Raw genomic sequence first — 13315 nt, 5'->3', positions numbered from 1 at the left:
AATTGACCCCAACCTTTGTCCTGTTGGCGTTTTGGGTTCTTATTCGTTTGATTAAAGATCATTAAAGCATCATTTTTATATTCCTTTCAACACATGAGCCACTGTAGCATTCACTTATTTGTCTTCGGAGGCTTAGAGCTGTGGAAGCCTCCGTCCATGTGCAAACTGCTGCTGATATCATGCTTGCTACGTGTTAGGACCACTGAGACACAATGTAATGATGAAATGGCATGTAATAATCAGATGCAATGTTAAAACATCTTTTCAATAAATGTATCTCTTATTGCGTAATTTACTGTGTTAGGTTTTAGTCATTTTAAAGTGCATAGCGTTTGTCCCTCCCGGACCAGCCAGTATGTCTGACACCTCTGGTGTAGAGCAAGTTTGAGTCAGCAAATGAATGAATGTGATGCTTGTGTCTGTGTACCTATGTTTGTATTTTATTGATTGTGTACGTTTGTGCGTGTCAGTGTATGTGTGTGCGTGTATGTGTGTGTATTTGTGTGTGTGCTTGCATGCATCCGTGTGTTTGCGACTGTGATTACACAGTCCCTCTGTGTCTCTCGCTGTACAGAGTGGATAGAGGAACACTCCTCAGCTGGTGCTCCCCTGGCCGTCTATGCCAGTAACCACCTGGAGACATACCGTGACCCTCAGGTCCCGCCCCCACTTCCCCCTCCCCCGGGAGGGACCAAACGTGAGTGGGGTTACCCTTTCTAGACAACACACACACACACACACACACACACACTTTCAATACCAGGGTCTTGTGCACCAGACATCTAACTCGCAATCAAATGCACCCACAATGTACAGTTTCAGTGACACAAGCATGACCAGACATAGACACAGACAGAGGACCCTTGGGATCAAAGGTTTCAAGGGCTCAAACTCTTGAGGAAACAATTAACCTGTATATCAGCCCACATGTACCATAGTGAATGTTCTGTGTATGTTAACTAGCTATGACCAGCTATGACAGACAGGCAGGCAGGCAGGCAGGCAGACATAAATAGGTAGATAAGTGAAATGACAGACAGACAGACATACATAGGTAGACAAGTGAAATGACAGACAGACAGACAGACAGACAGACAGACAGACAGACAGACAGACAGACAGACAGACAGACAGACAGACAGACAGACAGACAGACAGACAGACAGACAGACAGACAGACAGACAGACGTTATTTTCCCTGTGTTCTGTAGGAGGGAAGCCGTTCTTCACGCGGAACCCAGCGGAGCTGAACGGAACCTTTATCAACACCAAACTGAAGAAGAGCCGCCGTGGGTTCGGCTTTACCGTCGTCGGGGGCGACGAGCCGGATGAGTTCCTCCAGATCAAGAGTCTAGTCCTGGACGGTCCTGCTGCTGTGGATGGGAAGATGGAGACAGGTGCAGTACACCGTCTTAGCCCACAGAGGGGACTGTTTCACACCATTCATACAGAAAGCATTTCCCCCATTCCTAAGGGGGTTGAAGTGATTGTGTAAACTAAGTACTAAACATATTGGAGACATATGGTAACATACTTGCACCCCACATAGTACATTCACTGTGTTACTTACTGTTCTACTAACTGTGTTACTAATGTGATGTGATAGTGACTGTATTACTAACTGTGTACTAATGTGATGTGATAGTGACTGTATTACTAACTGTGTACTAATGTGATGTGATAGTGACTGTATTACTAACTGTGTACTAATGTGATGTGATAGTGACTGTATTACTAACTGTCCTGTCCGTCTCCATGTCTCTCTCCTCTAGGTGATGTCATAGTGAGTGTGAATGACATCATCGTGCTGGGCTACACCCACGCCCAGGTGGTGAAGATCTTCCAGTCCATCCCCATCGGCTCCATGGTGGACCTGGCCCTGTGCCGCGGCTACCCCCTGCCCTTTGACCCCGACGACCCCAACACCAGCCTGGTGACCTCCGTGGCCATCCTGGACAAGGAGCCCATCATCGTCAACGGCCAGCAGAGCTACGACTCCCCGTCCAGCCACGGCAGCCAGACCGGAGGCCCCGTTAACGGGACGAGGGAGCCACGGGCTCTCAGCCCCTCGGCGGAGGTGACGTCCAACGGCTCACACGGCTACTCCTCCAGCGATGTGGTCACCCTGGCGTCGTCCATCGCCGGGCAACCCGAGCTGATCACGGTGCACATGGAGAAGGGAGATAAGGGCTTTGGGTTCACAATCGCTGACAGCTTGACGGGTGGGGGTCAGAGAGTGAAGCAGATTGTGGACTACCCCCGCTGCAGGGGCCTGAAGGAGTCAGACATTCTGATGGAGGTGAACAAGAGGAACGTCCAGAACATGACTCATAACCAGGTGGTGGACCTGCTCAGCAAGTGTCCCAGAGGCAGCGAGGTCACCATGCTGGTGCAGAGAGGTACGTAGTCCACTGATTAGGGTCAGGAGGGAGGGAGAGGAGGAAGGACAGAGGGGTGTCTGGTCATCATGCTGGTGCAGTGGGGTACATGCTCAACCCAGGGAGGAGGATATGTGAAGGGGAAGGAGGGAATGGTCCACAGATAAAGACACTTCCACTGGCAAACAGCATGAATAGCTGAGATGTTGAGTGTGTTAGGGAGTGAGTGGGTCAAAGGTTGAATAAAGGGGGTTGTGGATGTTACAGTGGGGGAAAAAGTATTTGATCCCCTGCTGATTTTGTACGTTTGCCCACTGACAAAGAAATGATCAGTCTATAATTTTAATGGTAGGTTTATGTGAACAGTGAGAGACAGAATAACAACAACAAAAAATCCAGAAAAACGCATGTCAAAAATGTAATATATTGATTTGCATTTTAATGAGGGAAATAAGTATTTGACCCCCTCTCAATCAGAAAGGTTTTTGGCTCCCAGGTGTCTTTTATACAGGTAACGAGCTGAGATTAGGAGCACACTCTTAAAGGGAGTGCTCCTAATCTCAGTTTGTTACCTGTATAAAAGACACCTGTCCACAGAAGGAATCAATCAATCAGATTCCAAACTCTCCACCATGGCCAAAACCAAAGAGCTCTCCAAGGATGTCAGGGACAAGATTGTAGACCTACACAAGGCTGGAATGGGCTACAAGACCATCGCCAAGCAGCTTGGTGAGAAGGTGACAACAGTTGGTGCGATTATTTGCAAATGGAAGAAACACAAAAGAACTGTCAATCTCCCTTGGCCCGGGGCTCCATGCAAGATCTCACCTCGTGGAGTTGCAATGATCATGAAAACGGTGAGGAATCAGCCCAGAACTACACGGGAGGATCTTGTCAATGATCTCAAGGCAGCTGGGACCATAGTCACCAAGAAAACAATTGGTAACACACTACGCCGTGAAGGACTGAAATCCTGCAGCGCCCGCAAGGTCCCCCTGCTCAAGAAAGCACATATACATGCCCGTCTGAAGTTTGCCAATGAACATCTGAATGATTCAGAGGACAACTGGGTGAAAGTGTTGTGGTCAGATGAGACCAAAATGGAGCTCTTTGGCATCAACTCAACTCGCTGTGTTTGGAGGAGGAGGAATGCTGCCTATGACCCCAAGAACACCATCCCCACCGTCAAACATGGAGGTGGAAACATTATGCTTTGGGGGTGTTTTTCTGCTAAGGGGACAGGACAACTTCACCGCATCAAAGGGACGATGGACGGGGCCATGTACCGTCAAATCTTGGGTGAGAACCTCCTTCCCTCAGCCAGGGCATTGAAAATGGGTCGTGAATGGGTATCCCAGCATGACAATGACCCAAAACACACGGCCAAGGCAACAAAGGAGTGGCTCAAGAAGAAGCACATTAAGGTCCTGGAGTGGCCTAGCCAGTCTCCAGACCTTAATCCCATAGAAAAACTGTGGAGGGAGCTGAAGGTTCGAGTTGCCAAACGTCAGCCTCGAAACCTTAATGACTTGGAGAAGATCTGCAAAGAGGAGTGGGACAAAATCCCTCCTGAGATGTGTGCAAACCTGGTGGCCAACTACAAGAAACGTCTGACCTCTGTGATTGCCAACAAGGGTTTTGCCACCAAGTACTAAGTCATGTTTTGCAGAGGGGTCAAATACTTATTTCCCTCTCTCTCCCCCTGTATCTCACTTTGTATCTCTCTCCCCTCTCTCTCTTCCCCCCTCTCCCCCTCTCTCTCACCCTCTCTTTCACTTTGTATCTCTTGCCCCCTCTCCCACCCCCTCTCTCTCCTTCTCTCACCTGTATCTCTCCCTCTCTCGCTCTCATCCTCTCTCTCTCACCCCCCCTCTCTCTCTCTCTCTCTCTCTCTCACACCCCCTCTTTCTCTCACCCCCACTCTCTCTCACCCCCTCTCTCTCCCTCTCTCCCCCTGTATCTCTCCCTCTCTCGCTCTCATCCTCTCTCTCTCACCCCTCTCTCTCTCTCTCTCTCTCTCTCTCTCTCTCTCTCTCTCTCCCTCTCTCTCCCTTTCTCTCCCTCTCTCACCCTCTCATTAGCCTGGTCTTTGTCTCTGGTGATGTGTCTGTGCTGCTTAGATGATAGTTGGGTGTGTTAGTAGTGAGAGGGCTCAGCCAAAGACGCCGTCTAGCTCTGATCAAAGTGTCTTCTGTTCCAATTAGCTTGGGAGGATACAGAGAGAGGAACAGAGAGAGGTGGGGTGAAGGGAGAGCAAGACAGGGATAGGGAAAGAGAGGTACAGAGCAGAGAGAACAGCCACTGATTTTGATTAGAGGAATATGTGAAATGGAGGCTGAAGCTAGTCAAGGCAGCAGCAGAGCTGTTGAAGCAGAAGTCTGTATTCCATAGGAGGTTTGTGGCACCTTCATTGGGGAGAACGGGCTCGTGGTAATGGCTGGAGTGGAATAGGTGGAATGGTTTCCATGTGTTTGATGCCATTCCATTTGCTCCGTTCCGGCCATTATTGTGAGCCGTCCTCCCCTCAGCAGCCTCCTGTGCTGTATTCACACATCATTAATGTCTATGATTAACCTTCCTATGTCACTACAATCCAGATCATCTTTATCACATCAATTACCAATGGAGATTTAACATAATAGGTCTGTAAAAAAATGAATAGGTGCATGTATTCCTTAAAGGGTTACACTAAAACCTTACTCAACAGCGTTCTAACCTTACTGTGTTCAAATAATAATTCAATTAAATTCAAATAATTATAAAAGGTTACAGTCAGAGTTTTGCAAGGCTAGAGAAAGAGACAAACTGTTAATAGCAACCATCATTATCCATACAGTTTCTAACCATGCGCTAATTTGGCTTCAGCCCTCATCATTTGTGAAATTGCTAACCCTGCCTCCTTCCCTAGATCCCTATTAGCTGAGGGTGGGCATATGCAGGCAGCATCAATTATGAACTCTAATGAATTGACCTTGGGTGCCTGGGCTGAAATAACGCTGCTGTATTGACTTAAATGTCAGCATCATTACTGGCCTGTACAAGACTGATACACACACAGATACAGCCTGTCTCCTGGCTGCTAGGACACCCACAGGGATAGAGCGAGCAAGAAGGGAGAGAGGAAGGGCATGGCTATGGGGCAGATGGGGAGAGACACCAGAGATGATCTCCCTTAGCGTAGATGGCAGGGGGTCATTACACTAGACTCAGGTCAGTTCATTGGTCAATTTCCTGTTGATGAGGTACTGAGATACTGTGGGCTTGGGTAAACATTATGTAGGGTTGGATTGTCTATGTGAAGCTGTGAGCAGCAGACTGATGTTGTTGTGGGAATGGAGGGAGCAGTGGCTTTCTGGTTGGCTGGCTGGCTGGTTGGCTGGCTCTATGGTTGGCTGTCTGGTTCGCTGGCTGGTTGGCTTGCTGTCTGGTTGGCTGACTGGCTGTCTGTTTCGCTGGCTGCCTGTCTGGTTGGCTGTCGGAAGAGGAGGAGGGGGAGGATGCAGTGAACTTTCTGGTGATTAGGATCCATAATGCCTCATAACCCACAACAAACAACACCTTTAGAGGATCAGAGGAGGAGGGGAGGAAACCCTCCCTTAGGTAGATGAATAAGATAGATGTGATAGATGTGATAGATGTGATAGATGTGTGTGTGTGTGTGTGCGTGTGCGTGTGCGTGTGCGTGTGCGTGTGCGTGAGAGAGAGAGATAGAGAGAGAGAGAGAGAGAGAGAGAGAGGAGAGAGAGAGAGAGAGAGAGAGAGAGAGAGAGAGAGAGAGAGAGAGAGAGAGAGAGAGAGAGAGAGAGGAGAGAGAGAGAGAGAGAGAGAGAGAGAGAGAGAGAGAGAGAGAGAGAGAGAGAGAGAGAGAGAGAGAGGAGAGAGAGAGAGAGAGAGAGAGAGAGAGAGAGAGGAGAGAGAGAGAGAGAGAGAGGAGAGAGAGAGAGAGAGAGAGAGAGAGAGAGAGAGAGAGAGAGAAAAAAATACAGGAGGTATGCATCATGCCCGTCATGTCAATACCTTCACAACCAGCAGTATGCAGGCTACATCCAGCATCCTCTATCACTTGGTCTCATTTCAGTTTAGATACTGAACGTCGGTAATAAAACGTGATTGTCCTTCTTACCTTGAGTCATATAGAGCTGTCAGCATTATCTGAGATAAGCAGCGTTACAATCATCCCTGAAGATTGGCAGAAACACTGTTTATGATGATACAACAGTTCAGCTATTTATTCTCATCGCCTCAGGGGACCAGGAGTTCTCTGCATCTCTAAATGGAGTTTCTGAAAAATAGAAAAGTTGTTTGTGTGGGAGGAGAAAAGTTCAGAGGCATTGAGAATTGATTGTCCGTAAGGTGTTCAGTTTTGCTAGCTACGCAGTAGAAATGTTTAATAAATGCATATTGTCCAGCTGTACAATGTGTTTTGTCAATACATAAATATGTGCCACAATTGGAGGTCGACCGATTATGATTTTTCAATACCGATACCGATTATTGGTGGACCGATGAAAGCCGATACTGATTAATCTGCCGATTTTTTTTATTTTTATTTGTAATAATGACAATTACAACAATACTGAATGAACACTTATTTTAACTTAATATAATACAGCAATAAAATCTATTTAGCCTCAAATAAATAATGAAACATGTTCAATTTGGTTTAAATAATGCAAAAACAAAGTGTTGGAGAAGAAAGTAAAAGTGCAATATGTGCCATGTAAAAAAGCTAACGTTTAAGTTCCTTGCTCAGAACATGAGAACATATGAAAGCTGGTGGTTCCTTTTAACATGAGTCTTCAATATTCCCAGGTAAGATGTTTTAGGTTGTAGTTATTATAGGAATTATAGGACTATTTCTCTCTATACGATTTGTATTTCATATACCTTTAACTATTGGATGTTCTTATAGGCACTTTAGTATTGCCAGTGTAACAGTATAGCTTCCGTCCCTCTCCTCGCTCCTACCTGGGCTCGAACCAGGAACACATCGACAACAGCCACCCTCGAAGCAGCGTTACCCATGTAGAGCAAGGGAAACAACTACTCCAAGTCTCAGAGCGAGTGACGTTTGAAACGCTATTAGCGCACACCCCGATAACTAGCTAGCCATTTCACATCAGTTACACCAGCCTAATCTTGGGAGTTGATAGGCTTGAAGTCATAAACAGCGCAATGTTTGAAGCATTGCGAAGAGCTGCTTGCAAAACGCACGAAAGTGCTGTTTGAATGAATGCTTACGAGCCTGCTGCTGCCTACCACCGCTCAGTCAGACTGCTCTATCAAATCATAGACTTAATTATAATATAATAAACACACAGAAATACGAGCCTTAGGTCATTAATATGGTCGAATCCGGAAACTATCATCTCGAAAACAAAACGTTTTTTTCTTTCAGTGAAATACGGAACCGTTCCGTATTTTATCTAACGGGTGGCATCCCTAAGTCTAAATATTCCTTTTACATTGCACAACCTTCAATGTTATGTCATAATTACACAAAATTCTGGCAAATTAGTTCGCAACGAGCCAGGCGGCCCAAACTGTCATATATACCCTGACTGCGTGCAATGAACGCAAGAGAAGTGACACAATTTCATGTTAGCAGGCAATATTAACTAAATATACAGGTTTAAAAATATATACTTGTGTATTGATTTTAAAGAAAGGCTGTTTATTGATGTTTATGGTTAGGTACATTGGAGCAACAACAGTGCTTTTTTCGCAAATGCGCTTGCAAAATCATCACCCGTTTGTCGAAGTAGGCTGTGATTCGATGAGAAATTAACAGGCACCGCATCGATTATATGCAACGCAGGACACGTTAGATAAACTAGTAATATCATCAACCATGTGTAGTTAACTGGTGATTATGTTAAGATTTATAGTTTTTTATAAGATAAGTTTAATGCTAGCTAGCAACTTACCTTGGCTTCTTGCTGCCCTCGCGTAACAGGTAGTCAGCCTGCGGCTCCTCGTGGAGTGCAATGTAAGGCAGGTGGTTAGTGCGTTGGACTAGTAACCGGAAGGTTTCAAAAACGAATCCCCGAATCCCCCCTGAACAAGGCAGTTAACCCCCGTTCCTAGGCCATCATTGAAAATAAGAATGTGTTCTTAATCTGACTTGCCTAGTTAAATAAAGAAGTTAAAAAAAAAACGGCAAATCGGTGGCCAAAAATACCGATTGAAAACTTGAAGTCGGCCCTAATTAATCAGCCATTCCGATTAATCGGTCGACCTCTAGCCACAATAGCATAACAACGTATCAGAATTTAATTGAATCGTGACTTGGACATAGGACATCCCAACGAATGGGCGTCCTAGTTTTCAATTTTTAACCCATAGACTAATATCAAGAGAGGGGAGAGGGAAAACGTTTCAGATAAACATACGTACCTTACATGAATTCTTCTCATCCACTCCCACCCTTATCTCTCCTCCTTCCCCCCTCAAAACCTTGTACCCACAACATCTCTCCTCCCCTCCCTTCTCTCTCTGCGAGGTGAGTTGTAAATATCCTCCATCTTGCCTTTCCTTTGTTGCCATGACGATGCTCCGCAGCAGGGACTGTCCCCTTGGGGGGGAGGGAGGGAGGGAGGGATGGGAAGAAGAAAAGAGATGGGTGCAGATCAAGAAAAGAGGAAGATATGGAGAGGTGACTAGGAAGACAACATGGGGATGTATAGAAGAAAGTGAAGGAGTTGAGCAAAACAAAATAGGATATTTGTCATGTGGTTCCTGTAGCACTCTGATGTATGGACAGTTGAGAACAGCCATTCATTCCCTTAGTGTGGGCACTGCTGAGAACATATCCAAGGCCACAGCCTGAACAGAGCATAGAAACAGATTCACTGAAATAATAAATGTCATGTACCCACACACTCCCCCACGCACACACCCACTCACATGTTGACTCTAACACACACACTCACCCACCACTTTCTCCCCATAATCTCCTCATTAATAGATGTCCCTACCCAGTCAGCTGGGTGGCTATGACACAGTTAAGACAGACCCACAGTGTCTCTCTCTGAGCCAAGTGTTAAACCTGGAACGCTCCACAGCTCCACTCTCTTGGAGTCCTCAGTCCATTACAGATCAACTCACTGACCACTCTGCTCTTTCACTCCAACACTGTTTACTTCCCAAACCATTAGCATCACAATAGCCAGGCCCTCTTAGTCATTCAGACAGCATGGTCTGAGACAGCATGGTCTGCTCAATGTTCAGAAGACTGGGCCTTTTAAGCCAGTGTTCCATCCTTAGTGATCAATCCAGAGGCCTTTAAAACGAGTGACGGGCCAATGGATTCATTGTTCCGTTTCAGAGTATTGAGCAGAGTCTTGTTGTCATTCAGCTGCTCAGGCTCAGGCAGGAGGAAGGAACTAGGTGGTGTGAGCACAGCATCATTCACACCTGGTGGATGTATGTTGGATGGGGTGGGGGGGAATTTTTAATTTCATTTTATCTTTGGTTAACTAGGCAAGCCAGTTAAGATCAAATTCTTATTTACAATGACGGCCTACCAAATGGCAAAAGGCCTCCTGCGGGGACGGGGGCCTGGGAATAAAAATAATTTATGAATACAGTGTAAATATAGAACAAAACACACATCACGACAAGAGAGACAACACAACACTACATACAGAGAGACCTAAGGCAAGAACATAGCAAGGCAGCAACACATGACAACACAGTATGGTAGCAACACAACATAACAACAACATGGTAGCAACACAACATGGTAGCAGCACAAAACATGGTACAAACATTATTGGGCACAGTCAAAGCACAACGTGTGTGTGTGTGTGTGTGTGTGTGTGTGTGTGTGTGTGTGTGTGTGTGTGTAGTGTGTGTGTAGTGTGTAGTGTGTAGTGTGTGTGTAATATCCCAAAATAATTTTTGTCTGTAGGTAATAATGCAAGAAACATACTGAGCAGAAATTGAAAGAAATAACACCCCCTAAAAAAATACTGTTGTCTAGGACCTAGAAGCAGGCCATCTTGTAGGAAGTGCATAGAATATGTTGTTCCCACTGTGACGATTACAACTTATCCAACCAGAAACTGTGGATAGATGGCAGCATTCATGCAAAACTGAAAGCGAAAACTACCACATTTAATCACGGCAAGGTGACTAGGAACATGGACGAGTACAAACAGTTATGCAGTTATGCCCTCCGTAAGGCAATCAAACTGGCAAAACGACAGTACAGGGACAAAGTGAAGTTGCAATTCAAAAGCTCAGATAGGAGATGTATGTGGCAGGGACCTGGACAAGCTATTCACCTTTTTCACCCACTTCCATGTGAGTAAGACATTTATGCGTGTTAACCGTCGCAAGGCTGTCGGCCCAGACGGCATCCCAAGCCACGTCCACAAAGCTTGTGCAGACCAGCTGGCTGGAGTGTATACGGACATATTCAATCTCTCCCTATCCCAGTCTGTTGTCCCCACTTCAAGATGTCCACCATTGTTCCTGTACCCAAGAAAGCGAAGGTAACTGAACTAAATTACTATTGCCCGTAGCACTCACTTCTGTCATCATGAAGTGCTTTGAGAGGCTAGTTAAGGATCATATCACCTACCAGACACCTCCAATTTGCATACCGCCCCAACAGATCCATGGATGATGCAATCGCCATTGCACTGGACACTGCCCTATCTGATCAAGAGGAACACCTATGTAAGAATGCTGTTCTTCGGCTACAGATCAGCCTTCAACACCATAGTGCCCTCCTACCTCATCACTAAGCTTTGGGCCCTGGGTCTGAACCCTGCCCTGTGTAACACGGGTGCCCCACAAGGGTGCGTGCTCAGCCCCCTCCTCTACTCCCTGTCCACCCATGACTGTGTGGCCACACACATCTCCAACTCAATCATCAAGTTTGCAGACACCACAAGAGTGGTAGACCTGATTACCAACAACGATGAGACAGCCCTGGCGGACTAGTGCCAGGAAAATAACCTCCCCTTCATTGTCAACAAAATGAAGGGGCTGATAGTGGACTTCAGTAGACAGCAGAGAGAGCACACCCCCATCCACATCAATGGGGCTGCAGTGGAGAGAGTGAAAAGCTTAATGTTCCTCGGCAACCTGAAATGGTCCAGCCACACAGACAGTGTGGTAAAAAAGGTCATTCGTCTTGGCCTCTAAGACCTTCACGAACTTTTACAAATGCACTATTGACAGCATGCTGTCGGGCTGTATCACTGCCTGGTATGGCAATTGCACCATCCGCAACCACAGGGCTCTCCAGAGATGGTGCGGTCTGCCCAACGCATCACCAAAGCACACAGCCTTCCCTCCAGGACTTCTACAGCACCCGGTGTCACAGGAAGAATAAGAAGATCATCATGGACCTCAACCACCTGAGCCACAGCCTGTTCACCCCACTACCATCCAGAAGGCCGAGGCAGTACAGGTGCATCAAAGCTGGGACCGAGAGACTGAAAAACAGCCTATATCTCCAGGACATCCAACTGTTCAATAGTCACCACAAGCCGGCCTCCGCACAGTACCATGCCCTGAACTTAGTCTCTGTTACTAACCGGCCTCTGCCCTGTACTCTACCCTGAACTTAGTCTCTGTTACTAACCGGCCTCCGCCCAGTACCCTGCCCTGAACTTAGTCTCTGTTACTAACCGGCCTCCGCCCAGTACCCTGCCCTGAACTTAGTCTCTGTTACTAACCGGCCTCCGCCCAGTACCCTACCCTGAACTTAGTCTCTGTTACTAACCGGCCTCTGCCCAGTACCCTGCCCTGAACTTAGTCTCTGTTACTAACCGGCCTCCGCCCAGTACCCTGCCCTGAACTTAGTCTCTGTTACTAACCGGCCTCCGCCCAGTACCCTACCCTGAACTTAGTCTCTGTTACTAACCGGCCTCCGCCCAGTACCATGCCCTGAACTTAGTCTCTGTTACTAACCGGCCTCCGCCCAGTACCCTGCCCTGAACTTAGTCTCTGTTACTAACCGGCCTCCGCCCAGTACCCTGCCCTGAACTTAGTCTCTGTTACTAACCGGCCTCCGCCCAGTACCCTGCCCTGAACTTAGTCTCTGTTACTAACCGGCCTCCGCCCTGTACTCTACCCTGAACTTAGTCTCTGTTACTAACCGGCCTCCGCCCAGTACCCTGCCCTGAACTTAGGCTCTGTTACTAACCGGCCTCCGCCCTGTACTCTACCCTGAACTTAGTCTCTGTTACTAACCGGCCTCCGCCCTGTACTCTACCCTAAACTTAGTCTCTGTTACTAACCGGCCTCCACCCAGTACCCTGCCCTGAACTTAGTCTCTGTTACTAACCGGCCTCCGCCCAGTACCCTACCCTGAACTTAGTCACTGTTACTAACCGGCCTCCGCCCTGTACTCTACCCTGAACGTAGTCTCTGTTACTAACCGGCCTCCGCCCAGTACCCTGCCCTGAACTTAGTCTCTGTTACTAACCGGCCTCCGCCCAGTACCCTGCCCTGAACTTAGTCTCTGTTACTAACCGGCCTCCGCCCAGTACCCTGCCCTGAACTTAGTCACTGTTACAAACTGGCCTCCGCCCGGTACCCTGCCCTGAACTTAGTCACTGTTACAAACTGGCCTCCGCCCGGTACCCTGCCCTGAACTTAGTCACTGTTATTAGCCAGCCTCCACCCGGTACTCAAACCTGCACCTTAGAGACTGCTGCCCTATGTACATAGTCATTGAACACTGGTCACTTTAATAATGTTTACATACTGTTTTACCCACTTCATAAGTACAGTGGGGAGAACAAGTATTTGATACACTGCCGATTTTGCAGGTTTTCCTACTTACAAAGCATGTAGAGGTCTGTCATTTTTATCATAGGTACACTTCAACTCTGAGAGACGGAATCTAAAACAAAAATCCAGAAAATCACATTGTATGATTTTTAAGTAATTAATTTGCATTTTATTGCATCACATAA

The 13315-nt window shown here is 47.0% G+C and overlaps 1 protein-coding gene across 9 annotated transcripts in view; it reads left to right on the top strand.

The window, feature by feature from the left end:
* The window catches only part of LOC115168452 (membrane-associated guanylate kinase, WW and PDZ domain-containing protein 1), a 197493-nt gene that overhangs the window by 149543 nt on the left and 34635 nt on the right, over positions 1–13315 (top strand). For all 9 annotated transcript variants that reach the window (XM_029723757.1, XM_029723753.1, XM_029723755.1 and 6 more), the window contains 3 exons: positions 575–697; positions 1212–1397; positions 1773–2399. In XM_029723757.1, the coding sequence (XP_029579617.1) occupies positions 575–697; positions 1212–1397; positions 1773–2399 (936 nt within the window). The remainder of the gene's footprint in view (positions 1–574; positions 698–1211; positions 1398–1772; positions 2400–13315) is intronic.

The sequence above is a fragment of the Salmo trutta genome, chromosome 30 (genome assembly GCF_901001165.1).
Source record: "Salmo trutta chromosome 30, fSalTru1.1, whole genome shotgun sequence".
In the NCBI taxonomy this organism is placed as follows: domain Eukaryota; kingdom Metazoa; phylum Chordata; class Actinopteri; order Salmoniformes; family Salmonidae; genus Salmo; species Salmo trutta.
The sequence above is the reverse complement of the archived record's forward strand: the minus strand, read 5'-3'. Positions and strand labels throughout refer to the sequence as shown.